The sequence below is a fragment of the Eschrichtius robustus genome, chromosome X (genome assembly GCF_028021215.1).
Source record: "Eschrichtius robustus isolate mEscRob2 chromosome X, mEscRob2.pri, whole genome shotgun sequence".
Classification (NCBI taxonomy): domain Eukaryota; kingdom Metazoa; phylum Chordata; class Mammalia; order Artiodactyla; family Eschrichtiidae; genus Eschrichtius; species Eschrichtius robustus.
Window position 1 is genome coordinate 97,213,602 of NC_090845.1, and position 17,434 is coordinate 97,231,035.

General features: G+C 39.7%; 1 protein-coding gene across 1 annotated transcript in view; it reads right to left on the bottom strand.

The window, feature by feature from the left end:
* The window catches only part of GUCY2F (guanylate cyclase 2F, retinal), a 78,748-nt gene that overhangs the window by 36,989 nt on the left and 24,325 nt on the right, over positions 1-17,434 (bottom strand). Inside the window, exons 5-8 of the mRNA XM_068532670.1 lie at positions 17,347-17,431; positions 13,426-13,522; positions 9,287-9,418; positions 3,931-4,020 (exon numbers count right to left, since the gene is read on the bottom strand). Of these exons, the coding sequence (XP_068388771.1) occupies positions 3,931-4,020; positions 9,287-9,418; positions 13,426-13,522; positions 17,347-17,431 (404 nt within the window). The remainder of the gene's footprint in view (positions 1-3,930; positions 4,021-9,286; positions 9,419-13,425; positions 13,523-17,346; positions 17,432-17,434) is intronic.

The following is a 17,434-nucleotide window of genomic DNA, read 5'->3' on the forward strand; positions in this document are numbered from 1 at the left end:
GTGATAATGATGTGTCAACGTGTGCTCGTGGATTATAACAAATGTACCACTCTGGTTCAGGATGTTGATAATGGGGGAGGCTCAATTTTGCTGTGAACCTAAAACTGCTCTAAAAACTAAACTGTCTCTTTAAAAAAAAAAAAAAAAAACGGACAATTGCAGTAGCTCTAGTGGGTGATGATGGTGGCTTGGACCAGGATGGTAACAGTAAGAATAGAGGAAGAGAACATTGGACTTTTAAGGAAAATGGAGAAGCTCTGAAATACAGGTTGTAGAAAGTGAATTAACTAATGAAGTATTATAATGGACTTAAAGGACAATTTTAAGGGACAGTTTAAGATGGAAACAATATACCTTGTTGCACGACTTTCTGCCATAATACTCAGCTGTTCAGATGCAGGCACAAAGAAAGTTAAGAGTTAGGGTCATCCTGAATATGACTTTTATAAGTGTGTCCAAAAAGACAGAAATAAGAATGTGTTCAAACGGTCAATTATGAAATCTAAGGTGGGCATGAAAGAAGATAAAAGAAGGGCTTGTGGGATGGGAGAAAGTAGAGGGCAGTAGACAGGAAGACCCGATGTAAAATATAGGCACAGTTGAAAGAAGAGAAGGCTATAGTCAGAGAGTGTGATGTTTGAATCTATGATTTTGGACGTGAAGCATTTTCAGTAGCAATTATAGATAATGACAAACCCCAAGGTATAACGATAGTAGTGGATGGCCAAAGTGAAATGGAAGAGAAGATGATTAGAGATTATATGGCAAGGAACTAAATAGCCAAGGTATTAGAAGGTACAGGCAGTATGCCACTCAGTTCCAGATGATGGGAAAGAACATGAGACTGGGAGATACATACAGCCTGATTTTCCTGCATACACCTTTGCAGAAGTTGGGACCCTAAAAGATGTTGGAAGTCATCAGTCCTTTGGCCTTCTGACTCCAGCTGTTTCCCTTTAAGGAATATCTATCTGACTGTGCACGACTCCCTTCTATAGCTGGCTCACCAAGACGTGTTTTCCAGTCTGACCCCTGATACTCAGTCCCAAAGTTTTAAAATTATGAAGGCACATAGGAGTCAAAGCAGTGCTGCACTCACAGTGATAGCATCGTCAGATCCACTTCCTGCTTCAGAAAAGTACTAGAAAGGAATTAGGGCCTTTCACATGGTAAATTCTGGAAAATTGTCCTTCACCCTAGAACTGAGTTACTATCTGCACCTGACATGGTAACACAAGTTAGTAAGGGGACACAAAAAGATGTCATGAGGATAATGGGAGCCAGTTTTCTAACTGGCTGGAGAAAGGAGTTACAAATATGGAAAGGGAAAGGATAGAATGAACTCTGTGGTATTCAATTACAATTGGAGGTATTAGATGGATGATAGATAGATAGATAGATAGATATAAATGATAGATAATTGAATAAAATTAAAACCACTGGTATAAATGTATGAATAAATAAATAAACAGTAGAGAAGGTAAGGCTCCTTCTTAAAATACAGAGCCAACAAATAAACATAGAAAGAATGCTAGAGTTAGAGAATCATCAATGGATGCTAAAATTAGTAGGTAAAAATTTGATTAGAAAAACAGGATATTTATACAGACTCAAAGTATCTCTCTACAAATTATGTATTAATTACAATGAGGAAAAAATAACAGTAGCTCTACAGTGGCAAAATCTGGTAGACACCACCTAAACCAAGCGATAAGAGTTAATATCACTAAAAATGGGACAATCAACATTATGTGCTCCCTAATACAAAGCACTGAAAAGAACACTGCATCACTTCTGTAGCATTCTGGCTGAAGATGCATAAACTAAATCTAACCATGAAGAACATGGAAAAAACCCAAATTGAGGGACCATCTACAAAATAACTCACCTGAATTCTTCAAATAATATCAAGATAAAGAAAAACAACAACAACAAAAAGCTGAGGCTCTGTTTCAGATTAAAGGCAACTAAAAAGACATGACAACCAACTACAATGTGTGAACTTGCATTGGAAACTGGCCCAGGGAAAAATTAGCTATAATGTATTATGACTAATGATAAAATTAAAATATGAGCAGTAGTTTAGATAATATTACTGCATCAATGCTAAATTTTCTGATTTTGATGATTATACCATAGTTATATACAAGAATGTCTTTGTTTTTAGGAAATAAACACTGAAGTATTTAGAGGTAAAATGGCATGATGTCTACACCTTACTCTCAAATGGTTGAGAAAAAAAGGATATATAGTCATCCCTCAGTATCCACTGGGGATTGATTCCAAACCCCTGAGGATACCAAAATCCATGGCCGCTGAAGTCCCTTATATAAAATGATACAGCAGTACTTCCCTTGAATTCTCCCTTGAAGTGGTTGTAATATCTTCCTGATTCCCTTATATATTTAATGATTTAAACAAAACCTTTGACATGTATTCATTTTGTATTTGTGCGAGAATCATGATTTTATCCTTTAAAAAAATAATAGTTAACACATAATATTGGTTGTTATCAAACAATGTAATAAATACTTGTCAACTTAAAAAAAAACAAAAATAAAATAAAATAGAACAGTGGGCCTTCCATATCCGTGGGTTCTGCACCTGCGGATTCAACCAATCTGAAGTGGGTTAAATCAAGGGGTGCGGAACACATGGATTCTGAAGGCCGACTGTACATAAATTTATAAATAGAGAATGAAAAGCACTAGGCAAAAGGTAAACAATTGCTGAATCTGGGGAGGATATACAGCAGTTCCTTGAATTATCCTTGCAGCTTTGCTGCAAGTTTGAAATTACGTCAAAATTTTAAATTACCCAAAAAAAGGTATCATGGACACACTCTACCTTGGGTCTTCTTATTTCCATACATCTAGTTTATCAGCTCCCCCAGGTTTGGCCTTGTTTGGCTCCATACTTTGGATCTAGCTCTCTGTTTAGCATCCCAGATCATCAAACCAGTGTGGAACTGCTTATCCTAGCTCTGACCTTAGTCCCCCTTCTGGATTCATCTCTCAGTATTTTCCCTTCAGCTCCAGGCATCAAAACCACATGTAAGGAAAATACCAAATCATAACATCTCATTCTGATCCATGGGGCACATTGGGTCCCTCATGGGCTGCACCTCTTCCATTTCCCCATTTCCCTTGTTTTCTCACTTGTACAGCAGTCTGGATGTAGCAGGTGTCTCATTCAAACCTATTGGATTGATTTGAACTTGCCTGATTCATAAATGTGAAGAAATATATCATTATCTTCTAGAAATCCCACTTTCATGAGTCTGAAGGAACCAGAGACAGTCTCCATAAATCTTTTATGAACTCAAAGTTCAAGGAGGAGCCAATTTTAAATGGTTTGAGAGGAAACATCATCACCTCTGCCTTATGTACAGACTGCTTCCTTAAACAAACTATCCAAGGACTTTTTTAGTATAATTGGTGGGATTGGGAAATCACCATTTTTCTTATGTAAATAGAAATTACCAGATGACTTTTCCAGGCCTGGCAAACGGAGATTTTGAATGATTATGGGATATGTACTTAATAATATTCAGATACCTACCATTTTACAAAGAAGGTATATGTCAGGAAATGTGCAAGATGCTTTACATGTATTATCTCAACCCTGGGAGGTAGACATTAATATACTCCTTTTACAAATAAGGAGAGTAAAGCTCAGGGAGTTTAGGTGACTTTCCCAAGTTAAGGTATCTCTTAAGTGGTAGCGCTGAGAAGTGAATCCTTCATGTCTTTCTGACTCCAGAGCCCATACTTTTGCCATTGCATCATACGGTCATAATGAGTCAGGAGCCACCCTATAGTTTCCCTGCACTGATCTGTTAAAGGATCTTCCTAACAGCTGGTATTAGTTACTTTGGAGAAAGGATTGGTGGTTTCGGTGGGAATATATATAAGAGAGGGTTTCTCATACCGTTTCAAACATATCACTTGCAGTTGATTTGATGGATTTAATGTCTCCAAAATCTCCAGAGGGGAACTTTTTCAGCCACACCCAATCACCCTAGAAAGAAAAGGTAAAGGTTGTTGGTGAGCCTTAGTTGCCAGCAGCTTTAGAGCAATGTCCCTTCCACATGAAGAGTTTAGTTAGACCATCAACCTAAGCAAGCGTTGTTCCTCCTCTCTCACCCTCCACCCCATGGACATTCTGTATTCGGAGCTAAAAAGGAGGTCACACAGAGAAGTTAAAGTTTAAAATTCCAATTAACTAAAGCATGGAAACAATTGCAGGGATGCAGATGCCAGAAAAGGAATGATACTGCTCTCTGCAACGACTTCCTTAACTAACTGCAGAAAGTGCTGGGTCATTTCACTCATTCATAGCTAAGTGATGTAGCACCAGGTTTCCTGCGATTAATGGTGATGGTTAGTGGTTGCAATTCTCACTGCCTTGAGGCGTCTATGTCGAGAGATGTAGGGCAGGAGATGTAGTGCAGCAAATGTTTCCTGCATTTACCTTGATCCATTTTTCTCCTGTGGGACAGGCCATTTTGGGGGCCTGTTATGCTTTAATCATAATCTGATTGGCTTAAACATCGATTAACCATTTTTTATTTGGATGTACAAATGTACTACCATAGTAATGGAGTAATCTAGACTCTTTCAGAAGTCTATTTCTGACTTTTTAAGCACAAAACAGCTATTTCTAAGGCTGCTGTCAAGTCAAAAACAACAATTATTTTACTGTCTTCACTTTAACACCAGTGCCTGATAGATAATTTTCTTCTACGTGCATAGCCTCAAGGATTCATCAGTCACCAAGCCCTGTTTAGTTTCTGTCCAACCCAAATCTGAAAAAAGCAATACATAGATTCCTTTTTCTCTGTAATAATAATAATAATGCCTTACATTTGCACAGCGCTCTCTCCTCTTCAAAGTGCTTTCACGTCTATTACCTATAGCCTGGAGATTCCATTTCAGGCTGCACCAATTTGTCATCAAGTAGAGATAATAAAGCAGAGAGCTCTGTACAGTCAAATTCCGAGAATAAGAGAGTGTAGCCACTCTCTTATTATGGAATATATCCAGCTGTGGCACTACATCTGGAGACCAGCCGGAGGCAAAGGCTAATAATGGGAGCTGCAGGCATCTGAGTTACTCGCTCAGATGGGTGTTAGAGGGTATCTTCTGGCCAAGGAGCTCAAAACCCTTTAACTAGGAAATGGCTTCTAGAGGGCTTCAGCAGCTGAACAAAACTGTGCCAGCCAGGCTCACGCCCACAAAATTCAGAAAGGTAGTCCAGGACCAGTGCCTGCCTGTAGCAGAATGGTCAAAGTACCAAAGGCAGCTTTCCTGGTCTCTTGCCCAGCAATTCCCTGAGTGTGCCCCTAGACCAGTTACATCATAGTCACTTAGGAACTGGTTAGAAAGGCCCATTGTAAGGCCCCACAAAATCTAAAGGATTTTGCCCTTTAGAGGGATCAAAGGCTGAGGTTTAATCTGAAAGAATAAACTCTAACTGGGAATTTACAAAGTCAGCCCACGTGTGGGTTATACGCTGATGTGTATATAGCAAAGCCTTCCCAGCACCTTTGCAATTATATTACTTGGACCACGGTCACCACTAGCCTCTATGGCACCTTTGTGCTAATTAGCAAAGGGTGCTTTCCCTCAAGTAAAAAAATAATGTGAGAATATTATTTTGCAGCCTGTGGCAGCCCTGTGATGTTGGGCAGCTGTGTATATCTGTGCAGGTACCACGCTCTCGTTGACTCATACATCCTCCAGACACCAGGGAAAACACTCCACTAGCAGCTTCAGTATTCTGCGGACCACCAAGCCCTGCCTGCCAGGTAAGGCCTCTTTGTCAGGTCCGTCACCTCATTCCAGAACTAGGCTGAGAGGCCAGAATCTCTTTGCTCACTCCTGCACCACTCTCATATAAGTTACTATATGTCTACAATGTGAATAGTACCCTCTTAGAAGTGGTTCCCTTGTGCCGTGTACAGCCTGAATATCAGTACTGGCAGCCCCGACTTTGCCTATAGCCAGTGCCTAATACCTTCTTCCTGGAGTCTGCCCTATTGCAGATATGGGTCCGCTTTCTCTCTTGCTTATTAACTTTTACAAGTAGTTAAGCAGAGCTTTATTTCCTCCCAAATCACCAAATTTGAGGGCTTCATATTTAAAGAAATTGAAGCCTGAAGAGATTAAATGACTTGCCCAAGGTCAGAAGGTTAGGTAGGAACAGAACCAAGGTCTTCCATCTCCCACTTTGTTGCTCTTTCCTCCCATGGGCTTTCTTTGGTTTGGGGGATTTGTGTGTGTTTGTTTAAAGATTTAAACAATTCTCATGAACTTTATAAGCAAATGTTTATTAAGTCTGTGTGTATCCTACTTTATGAGTAATGAGGAAAAGGGAGGATATGGGCAGGTTTTATCTTTACCGAGCATGCACTGTTTGTTCTGTTTTTTCTTTTAAGAGAAAGAATGATAAAATATTTCACTCATCATTCCCTTTTTAATTAAGAGGAAGAAACATCAAACTCTATCCACTAAAGTTTTTAGAAGTAACTTAAAGTCCATCAGTTTTGCACTAAGGCCATGTTGTATTAACTAAGAGTCAAGAGAATTAAGTCCTAGACCTGGCTTTGCCTCAAATTCAGGGGTGGTCTTAGGGTAGCTACCTCATTGGCCTGAGCCTCAGTTTCCTCACTGATAGAGCTGGACGACTTAGATGATTTCTAAGGTCCTTTTCAGCTTTGATGATCCGATTCTGTGATGAGAGAGAAAAGATGGTTGGTGCAAAGGAGAGGAGTGGAGAGAGAGCTATACGGGATATAGAAGGTGGGAAGATAGAAAAAAAGGCTCTGGAAAAGACAGATGAATGGGGAGGGTGTGGGGGGGAGAGACAGAAATGAGACAAAGAGAAAAGCACAGGGAGAGGTTGAGAGACAGAAGGAGTCAGAGAATAAAGAGGGAGGATCAGTTCAGTGGGTTCTCTCTGAGTGTGTCAGGGTTGCACTACTGCCCACCCCACCCCTCTCCCCTAGACTGTGGCTATTAGAACAGATCCTGACACATCCGCATTGCATCAGCCAGTCATAGCTCTTTCTCCCCAGCAGTCTGCTCAGCTGGCTTTCCTTTTACATCTCACAGAGTATCTCTGAGATAAGGGCTGATTTTCCTGTACAGTTCCGAAGGCTATGCATCTGTGTGTCCCATCAAAGTGTGAATCTGTGTCAGTGTATACAATGTTATGGCATGTCCTAAAGAAGCCTGTCCTTTGTTATTAGGTATCTGCTCCTCCAGGCACATTGTCTGGAACTTCCACACCTTCTAGTAAAAATTCTTATGAAAATCCGGGTTATTCTAAACAGAAACTAGATAATGAATCTTTAAAACACTCCTAATAGAGGGCTGTTTCAGAAGGCACACTGGACCTCTTTGTTTGGTCTGTTGATTCGATTGACTACCGCTCTCTCCTGGAGTCCTCTTTAGCTCTAGCTAGGCAGTTTTCTAGCTTCAACTGTCTTCCTTTGCACACTGCCATCAGCCTAATCTTGACCTCATGGTGTGATATTATTCTCACTAACACCTCCCTTTTGTGCGGATAAAGTCCCCCTTTGGCCCACACAATTCAGAAACACCCATGATCTGACTGACCAACAACAGTCATTATGGGAACTAACTCAACTGTCTGCTTCCTTCCAAAATGAGGAAATATCTGACAAATTCTTAAAGGCCAATTACATACAGATGTTTATTTTCTCCCTTCTTAATTCTACACTATCACCTTCCAGCTCCACCAAATAAAACATACCACAATTAAACACATAAATTCTTCTGCAGAATCAGAGAATCATAGCATATCTGAGCCAGAAGAGGCCTTACTCTTAGTTCAGCAATTCTCAACCCTGGCTGCACATATAGGGGAACTTTTAAAAGAAATACCAATGCCTGGGCCCACCCCATACCAAATGAATCAGAGTCACTATGCCTGGGCATAGGTATTTTTTCGTTTCCCACAGAGATTCTAATGAACAGCCAAGATTAAGAATTTAGTTCAACCCCTCAATTTACAGATGAAAAACCAAGAGACTGCCTTAGGTATTGAGATTTACTTCAGAATCTTAGAGATGTCAATATATTTGTAAAGCCATCAGCCCCATTCCATTTGACATTCAGAAGATTATCTTGAGATTATCTTGCCTTTGGTCTTTGAGAGAGTAGAACTGTCAATTCCCCAATACCTCAAGTTTACATTTGAATCAAATCTCCTCTTTGATTAAATTAAGTTCAAGGCAAGATCCAGAGGTTTCCTGCTCCAAATTTAAGTCAACACACTTCAGGTACACTGAGAAAATATATGCCATGCTAATCTTGGCGTTTTTATGTAGTTATAAATTATTTATCCAATGAAGGAGAGCATTCACTTGGAAAATCCAATGGTGGACAACCTAAAAACTCATTCTGGCCTGTTTTGGACTTTCTTTGTAGTTACTATTGAAGTTGAGAGTGTTTGCTGCTTTTGGGAGTATCTTCAAACAAAACAAGGAAACCATACTGGGAAGGCCTTACTTAGGAGGGACAGAAAGGCAGTCTAGTTTCCCTTTTACCCCCCCCCCCCCGCTTAACTCTTTCCTGCTGAGAAGAAACAGTTCGTCTCTCCAACTGATTCAAGATTTGTTCTGGTTGCCAAATTCCAGTATCTTAGAACAAGGGGTTGGGGGTGGTCTCTTAAAGCTTGAAAGACAGAAATTTAAGTGAAATAAAAAGGATTTCTATTTTAGACATCAGAAGGTAACCTTTTACTGCAAGAGGAAGTACAGGCTGAGAAAAGGAAAGAAATGAGTAATTTTTTAAAGATTTCAGTAATATCAGAGAATAACAGGTAAAGGAAGAACAAGCAGTATTTGAAGGGAAGAGCTTGCCCCAAGCCTTACTCTATATAAGCATGTCTCTAGACATCCCATCACAAACAGTTCACTCAGGAAGTCATTTCTTCTATTATTATATCTATGTCTTCTGGAATGAGTGACATGGTTAAGTGTTTGGGCCTCACAAACTTTTTTCCGCATTCATAGTAAATACATGGTGTTGAAAGATCAATGAAGTTGGAAGTAAGTAGATTAGTTGCTGAGGAAAATCATCATCAAGAATGTCAACCAAACAAGTCTGTAAGGGGATAATGGACCAAAAAACTTATCAAAAGGAAAGACTTACCAAAAGCCTCAATATTTTGGCACAAAGACTAAGTAAGTCCTACGTCACTGCCTCATTTTAAAACCCAAGAAGGCAGCAGATTAGATAGCTGTTGGATATCCTACCTCATAAATCGCTATGTTGGAGTTTTCATAGGTAGCTGGAGTTAGACTCCCTGAAGAAAATGAGAGCCTTGGGGACCTTCCACTTTGGACCTCCGAGGTGATCTGGAAGTTTACACTGGCACGACTTCCTCTCTGTGAAAGGATTAGAAAAGAAAGTTTATGAACAAAATTACCGTGATTAAGGACAGAGCATTGAGCTATGGTATAGACACTGTGCTTACATGGTATTTTTTTCTTCTTTAATTCCTAAGAGAGTAACTCTATGAGTTGAGCTCTATAAACATGAGATTGATTAATTTTTCTTATCCCCAGCAGTTTTTTTATGCTAGGATTCGTTCTGTGCTTCACCTCCGTATACCACAATTCACCTCCATATACCACAAAAGAAAGGCAAAGCTTTGCAGATATTTCCATCTCCTAGAGAAGATTAGAGCTGTGGATTTTTGGGGACAAGAAAGAACGCCTGTCATAATTTAATTTGGGACCCTCATTTTATAGACAAAAATGAGACACAGATGAGAATCTAACATTTTGAAAAAAATCAATAGAAAAATTAGGACAGAATCCCACTGTTCTGGCTCTTAGGCCTAGCTCTTTATGTTATACCATCTTGAATGGCATCCTTTTTTGTGCAGGCAAGAGTAATGGCAGAAGATATCTCAGAAAGCTATAAGATGGTAGAGAGTGAGAAGATCATCTGCCCATGATTTATAAGTCTGATGTTTAAATAGGCCAAATTTCTTATTTCTTTATTTGTTAATTAGTACACATAAGCCTGGTAAGAGAGGGCTAGGAAGTGTACAGTTGAATGACAAAAGGAAGGGTTATCTCCAATCTGTGTTAACTTTTAAAATTGAACATCTTCAACTGAACTTAATATCTTCAACTGAACCAGCAGACGTACTTCATATGAAGAAATAATAAGTCAACAAGTTCCTCATATCCTTCTCCACGTCTCTAAATATGCCTTTCTTAAAATTATAGCAATTCAGAGTTAGCAGTTACATTTGGTATTGTCTAGTCCATTCCCCACCACCAACTCCAACACTCTCATTTTACAATGCAGAAACAGAGACCTAGAGAGGGACTTAGGGACTGGAAGAGGAATGTAGATGTTATATTTCCGGTCTTGTGTTCTTTGTACCACATCATGCTTTGTTTCACTCTTGCTTGCCAATAAAAATTAATCTTAAGTAGTTTCACACACTCTGCCCTTAGCAATCTTTGATAAACTGAAGATCACCAGTTGATTTAGCCCCGAGTTCAGTTCATTCTACCAAGACAAGACTATCACAAAGCTCCAAGGCAATAGTAAACTATACTTAGCTCCTAATGTGTTGAAGTCCCAACAGCTCAAGATTCAGACAAGATGGAAAACTTGACTCTTCACATAACCCTTGCATCAACCTGAACTCTCCTCAACAGAGCAAGGCCAGAGAGGAATCCACTTCCCTTTCATTCTTTATTTTCATATCTCAGCAGGAGCACCTAGATCTGTATATTGAGATATAAACCTCTCCATGAAGGGCAAAGGAAAGAGCAAGAGAATCTGCCAAAATCCACATATACTTGGGCTTCAGCTTCACTTTCTTCTAAAAACTTCCTTTCCTGACCTGACTTCTACTGACCTGCCAATTTTTCTAGACTGAATTAATTTTTTATTCACCAAGAGTTTACACTTTCAGACATTCCATTTGGATGGAATTCTTGGCTTGGCTTCTTGACTGATTAGACACAGCCAGCTGCAAGTTTGTGACTACACAGCAGTTAAGGAAAATGTATGCTCCCCTTATCTTCTTCCATCAGAACCCATGATACAAGCCAAGTGCCAAAAAGGATCTGGAGGCCAACGGCTATGTTCTTCTAGGTAATGCCATCCCTTTCCACCTGGGCCAATATAGTAAAGAAAAAAGGAGAAGAAGAAGAAGAAGAAGGAGAAGAAGGAGAAGCAGCCCTGTAAGGCTATCTGTCCCTGTTGCTATTCATTTTTATCACTCATATGGTGAGAAGTGGTGATGATTGTATTTTTTAACTCTCGTTATGTCAGAATTTATGCACAAGTGAAAGAAAAGATCTATTATCATGAACAAGATTTTAAAACCTTAGGCACTTTGCTCATCTGAAGGTAGCACTATTCCGTTATTTATGGTGATTTTGTGAGAACTGGTATGAAACCCAAATATATTTTGTGTCTCAGTAGGAAAGAGAGAAGGCATAGGTGGAGGAGGTTTTATATTTACTGGACTACTGCAAGGCCTATAAAAAGGAGAGGCTAATTCAGTCCAAAATTGAGCTATGTTTATTGTTTTGACACTTTAGACCCAAAACATCTAGTTATATTGAATATGACAAATCCAGACAAATTCCACCACTTGAGTTCCAGTGTCCTCTGGTGGCTTCAAAAATAGAGACTAACATCAATAAGTTTTGATGGCATAAGGGCAGAATGTAGCTTTCAGCCACAGTGATCATTTTGGCATTCGGCAATACATTTCCAGGAACATGATATCAACCTTACAAAAGGATCTGGTGATTTAAACAAGTAAGAGTTAGGGTTGTAATTGAGACTTAAAGCAAACAGCTGAACTTTTCATTTGATTCCAAATGCACAGGGTATTATCATGTAAATCCACTCTCACCCAGCCAACTAGTTAAAGCATACCTTTTAGTGTCACATTTAGGCAAGCGATCAGTTCTGTCACAGAGATAATTAATTCTCAGATCTGGTACGCTGGTGTAGCAAAAGTAAATAGCAAATAAGAACAATGTGAGGTGTGGGAATCCTCTCCCTACACCCTGCCACCACCATACTAGAATTTGCAAAGACTAATGTCTTATTTTGACCACATATACTGGGCACAAAGAGGCACAGTCTCCTACTACTAGCTGCATTGGACAAAACTCTTCCCTACACATTTTCTTTTCCAAGCTCTTGTTTGTGCTGTTTTCTCTGCCTAGGAGGCCTATAGGGGTGAGGCAGGTAATATAAGTTGATGAAATAAGTTGAGTATAAGACAATAGAGAGTGATGGGAAATGTGTCAAACTGCAGACACCGTTTTTGCAAATTCTTCCGAAAATGGTGACTACTGAAGAGTTTCAGCCAGTTGCCACAATGATGCCCAAAGTTGATAGATCTTCCAACCTATAAAGAACATCCGGAAATCCAGGTTTTTATGTATAATCTCACAATTCCAAAATTCTGGCTACAATTTTTTAAAACCATAAAGGTCAGACAAAAGTGGTTACCAGTTTGTGACCTGGGACCTAGACAAATCCTCTCCCGCCTTCTTTAAGACCCAGATTCGGTGCTGGGTCTCTAAGAAGCCTTCCTCCACTGATCTATCTCCTCTTAAGTTCTACCATATTTCTAGTGTCCTCTGTGCAATATGGCATCTACCGACTCGTATGGTATGATTTGTCTCTCTGACTTGACTGTAATCTCCATGAAGGCAGGGACTACGTGCCATCTCTTACAAAGCCTAGCCCGAGGCCAGGACGTAGTGGCAGGCACTCAGTGAAAATAGCCAATTACAACACAATCACAATCAGAAGAGAACCCCTGGTGACACTTAACTTTCTTTCACTAGTTGATTCATTCACCACTTTTAAGAGCACCTATTACACTATCAGCACCACATCAGGTGCTATGGGCTAACATTAAAACAAAAAAGATGTACCTCCACCCTTGAGGAACTAGCAATCACATGTTGAGTCCAAATGTACAAAAAAAGGGCTATATGAAGTCAAAGCTACACTATTGTTCAAAGTGCACTGCATCACTTTCTCAAAACTAAGACAGCACTATCCAATAGAAATGTAACATGAGCCACATATGTACTTTTAAGTTTTCTAGTAGTCACATTAAAAAAAACCTAAAAAGAAACAGGTGAGGTTAATTTTAGTAATATACTTTATTTAACCCAATATATCTAAAGTATTATCATTTTGACATGTCATTAACATTTTTTAAAATTTTAATGAGATATTTTACATTTATACTGTCTTCTAAGTCCAACGTGTATTTTACTCTTACAGCACACCTCAGTTCAGGCTAGCTACATGCCAAGTGCCCAATAGTCACTTGTGGCGTGTGGAGACCAGCTTGGGCCGTGCAGTAAGAGAAAGGGATGTTCCTTACCTTACTGCCAAAGTGGGGTTTGATAAACGTCACATCCTCCAAAGTCAGTAGAATTCTGTTGGGTCCTTTAATCAACTGGATTTTATTTACACGACGTCTGAAACAAGCATACAATCAGAAGGTCACAGGGGGCGGGATGTTTTGCAAACCAGGGGTAAATTTGCCCTATGATAGAAGTTAAAAATATATACAAGATAATTGAGAGAATAACCACACATAGATGTTTACCACAGTATCCACAGCAAAGAGAGAGAACAAGCCTGGTCCTCATAACTTGCAATGTTACAAAGAGAAAAGTGAAAATGCTATTAAAGAGGTATCAAAAGGGAGAGTGCTGCATGGGGATGGTATCTCAGACTAATAAAACAGTGATTCCACATCAAGGGTACATTCAAAACAACACCTCTGAATACTTTTAAAGAACTCAACACCTTTTGTCATATGCCATAGTATATATTCTGATAATACCAAGGCCAAGAATCATTAATCTCCATTTTATAAATACAAAAAACACATTAAAGAAACAAAACAAAATTAAGCAAATTATGTGAGATCCCATAGCCTGAGGCAGAGCTGGGACTTGAATCCCTGGTGTCTGGCTGTGGGCCCAGATTTCTGCCCACAAGACCACTTGTCTTGCAAAGTTGCATCTATACGTTGCCAAAGCAACAGGTTGAAAAGTGGAAAAATTCAATCAGTTGGTTGCTTTGTCTACATGATTCCAAACATGTGGGCTGACTGAGTTTTTTTCCTTTGACTGAATTGGTCTCTTGTTTAAAGAGTCTTGTCTCACAGTTTAAACCTGATTCTCTCCAAACATGCCCATTAATTTGCGGTGAATGCAATTATTTCTTACAAATCAATTACTAGACACATAGGAGTTTATGATGTCTACCCACACAGCCAGGTGGGTCCTCAGTTGAGCTAACTGAGCAACCTGAGGACCTGAAGGGAACCTTGGATTAGTCCGTGTGGTTGTTTTGTTCTGTTTTGTCTTGGGGGCTCTGATAGCTACAGTTTGGCTTCACTTTTTCCATAACCCCTTAATGGTCACCCTGTGGAATGTATTAAAGCCGACAGCCAGAATGGGGAAAACAACCACTGAATGAAAATGCTTTGTCAAGTTGCTCTAAGAAGTCTACAGTGTCACTGTAGCTTTAAGTACCAGCAACCCAGACAGTTTTTCTCAGTGATTCTACTGATTTGTAAACAAACAATTAATGTGTTTCTAATTGTCTGCCAACAAATATGTCCCTTATCACTGTGGGAGCTGCTGCCCTGCAGAGAAAATTAAAAGAGTCCTGTAGTGAATTCTTGGGTAGAGCACATGAATCTTTTGGCAAAGTAAAGCATCACTCCCTAACTTATCTATTTCATATGTGCAGTGAATTGTCTTAAAACAGGCACACCTGTAAAAATAATCATGCTACAGAATACACTCTAGTAGAAAAAAAACTGGACTCTCAATCCAGAGACCTGGGGTGTAGTGCAGATTCTGTCATTAATTAGCCAGATTACCTTGGATAAATAATTTAACCTCTTCATGCCCCAGTGTCCTCATCTATCTAGCCAGATAATAGTCCTTGCATTACTCGCTTTATAGAGTTGTTTTGAAAATCAAATGAGATAATATATGTGAAAGTGCTCCGAAAAGCGCGAAGCACTATGAAAGTATAAGAGCTCATTATTTTCATTATCATCATTAGTATTACAAAGCACGGGAGAGCTTTATAGAAAGGCGAGGCAATCTGGTTCAGAGTAGGGAGAAAGGAGGAGTTCAAAGAATCCTTTGTCTTGGGGTGGTTGGGTTCTTTGCACGTCTTTCTTTTGGAAGAAAAAAAAAAAACTTAAACAATCAAAACACAGAGAAAAGGAAGGAACAGAGAGCCACTCTCCTGCAAGTAATCACCATCTATTACAGAAACTCATCAGCCGCTCAGCTCTTCTGATTGCAGCCGTGGTGGGCAGAGAGAGGGAGGAAGGCAGCAGAGAGGGGGCATCTTTTGTGCTTTGTTAACTGAAGAACCAAGGCCCAAGTGACTCTGGGAAATGATGTGCCTCTCTCCCATCTCTGAGTTTTCTGTGACCACTTGAAGTACCAATTGTCTCAAACTCATTTTCCTCTCCAATCATTTTCCTCTCCAGTCTTCTTTGCCCTTCAGCCCACAAGATCCAAACAAACCCCACCCCCCCATGACTTTGTTTTCTTTTTTTCCTTCCCTTCCTGAGAATTGCAGGTTGGGCTCACTCTAAGCCCAAAAAACCAGTCAATTCCATGAGAAAGACCAGTGAGATCAGTCATTTGGGGGAGAGTGGGGGGGGGGGAATTGACAAATAAACAGCTAAGTGACTCCATTTTCCACCTTGCCATGGCATCTTTTGGCACTGGGGAGCCAGAGCCTATTACTCTTCAAATCTCCCTAGAGGGGGAAGATTTTGATTGGAGGGCATTTATTTTCACTAAGTATCTCATGATGTTAATTAAATACTTTATTCTTTGGCAGCAGCTAAAGACATTAAATTTCTGTTCTGAGCAGAGATATGTCACAGTCATAGAAATTGAAAGAAAAACTTCCTTTGAACTACACTATTGTCTTTATCAAGTGTGCTTTAACAATGCATAAGCTACCTACTGTTTTGTGTGGCTTTATCAAGTTTCTAATACTGGGGAGATGGATAATAGTGGTTTTTCACAGCGATGCTAACATTCTAACACTAAGAGTAACACCTGTTATAGTTTCAATCCAGGATTTTGCAGACTCATTAGAACATCAGAGCTGGAAGGGCTCTTAAAGATCATCTAATCCAATTCCTTCATTTTACAAATGAGAAAATTCTGGCCAAGAGAGATTTAGTGTCTTGCCCAAATTTACACAGCTACTTAATACACTCTAGACATGTTTTTTCTTGGAATTTTCCATAATAGCTCCACTCCATTCCCTACCAAGTTCTTGTCATATTGTTGTTAGGACCACCCACAAAGAGATAACAAAGGTGTGGTTTGCAGGGTGGAAAGGGTAAAGTGGGAGGGGTATGGCTGATTTCATTTTTCATTTTTCCCAAATCATCCTAATGTGGGGAGGATCCAACTGTTAAAATGCAAAGATTATAAGAAAGGGGTGTCATATTAAGCCATCTTCAGCCATTTATCCCTGATCCTGAATTAGTTCATCAGAGTAGCTGGTCATGTATTAAATGATCTGAGGGAGAAAAACAAGGACTTGATGATGTTGATGATCAGCTAGGATAGCTTTTGTCCAAGGAAGAAGGACAGTAAAAACCTGGAATACGATACCCTGGGCAAAAGAGATTACTGTCAAAGTGAGGATCCTGGGCTCCCAACAATCAGCAGGAGAGTCCCACGTGCTTGGGGAGGAGATGAGATTTACTGTTTCTTGAGCACCTACTGTGAGTCAGGTATTGTTCTAGGTACAATACTTGCTTCAGTTTATTTAATCCCCACTACGGTCCTGTGAATTAATACCATTATTCCCAAATCTTAGGTTCTAGCCAAAGTCTGCCTAACTCTTGGAACTTGTTAAAATATCCCAGTCCATACCTACCACTCCATACCATTTGAGGAAGGAAGTGGTTATAGGAGACTCTGCCAGTGGAAAAGGGAGCACAGCTAGGGAGTAGGCAGGCCCTAAAGTACTAGTTCTCTTATTTCACGATAGTGCTGAGAGCCAGATCTGCTCACAGGCGACAACACTGACAACACAGCTGAGGAAGTTATTCTTGGCATCATGAAAACACTTCCCTCTAAATGGGGCCGCTAGGGATGGTAAATCACTACGGAAAAAAGAAAATCAGTGGGTCATGTAATGAGGCAATTGTACTGAAACATGACTTCCCAGAAATCAATATTAACAAGGCTATAATGGGCTTGTGTTTTTATATACAAAAAGAAAAAAAATGTACCTTATAAAGTAAGCAAATCCATTAATAGACAGCAGGGCTATAAGCAAGGCAAGGCAGACCATCACAGCGAAGGCAGGGTCGATGCCTG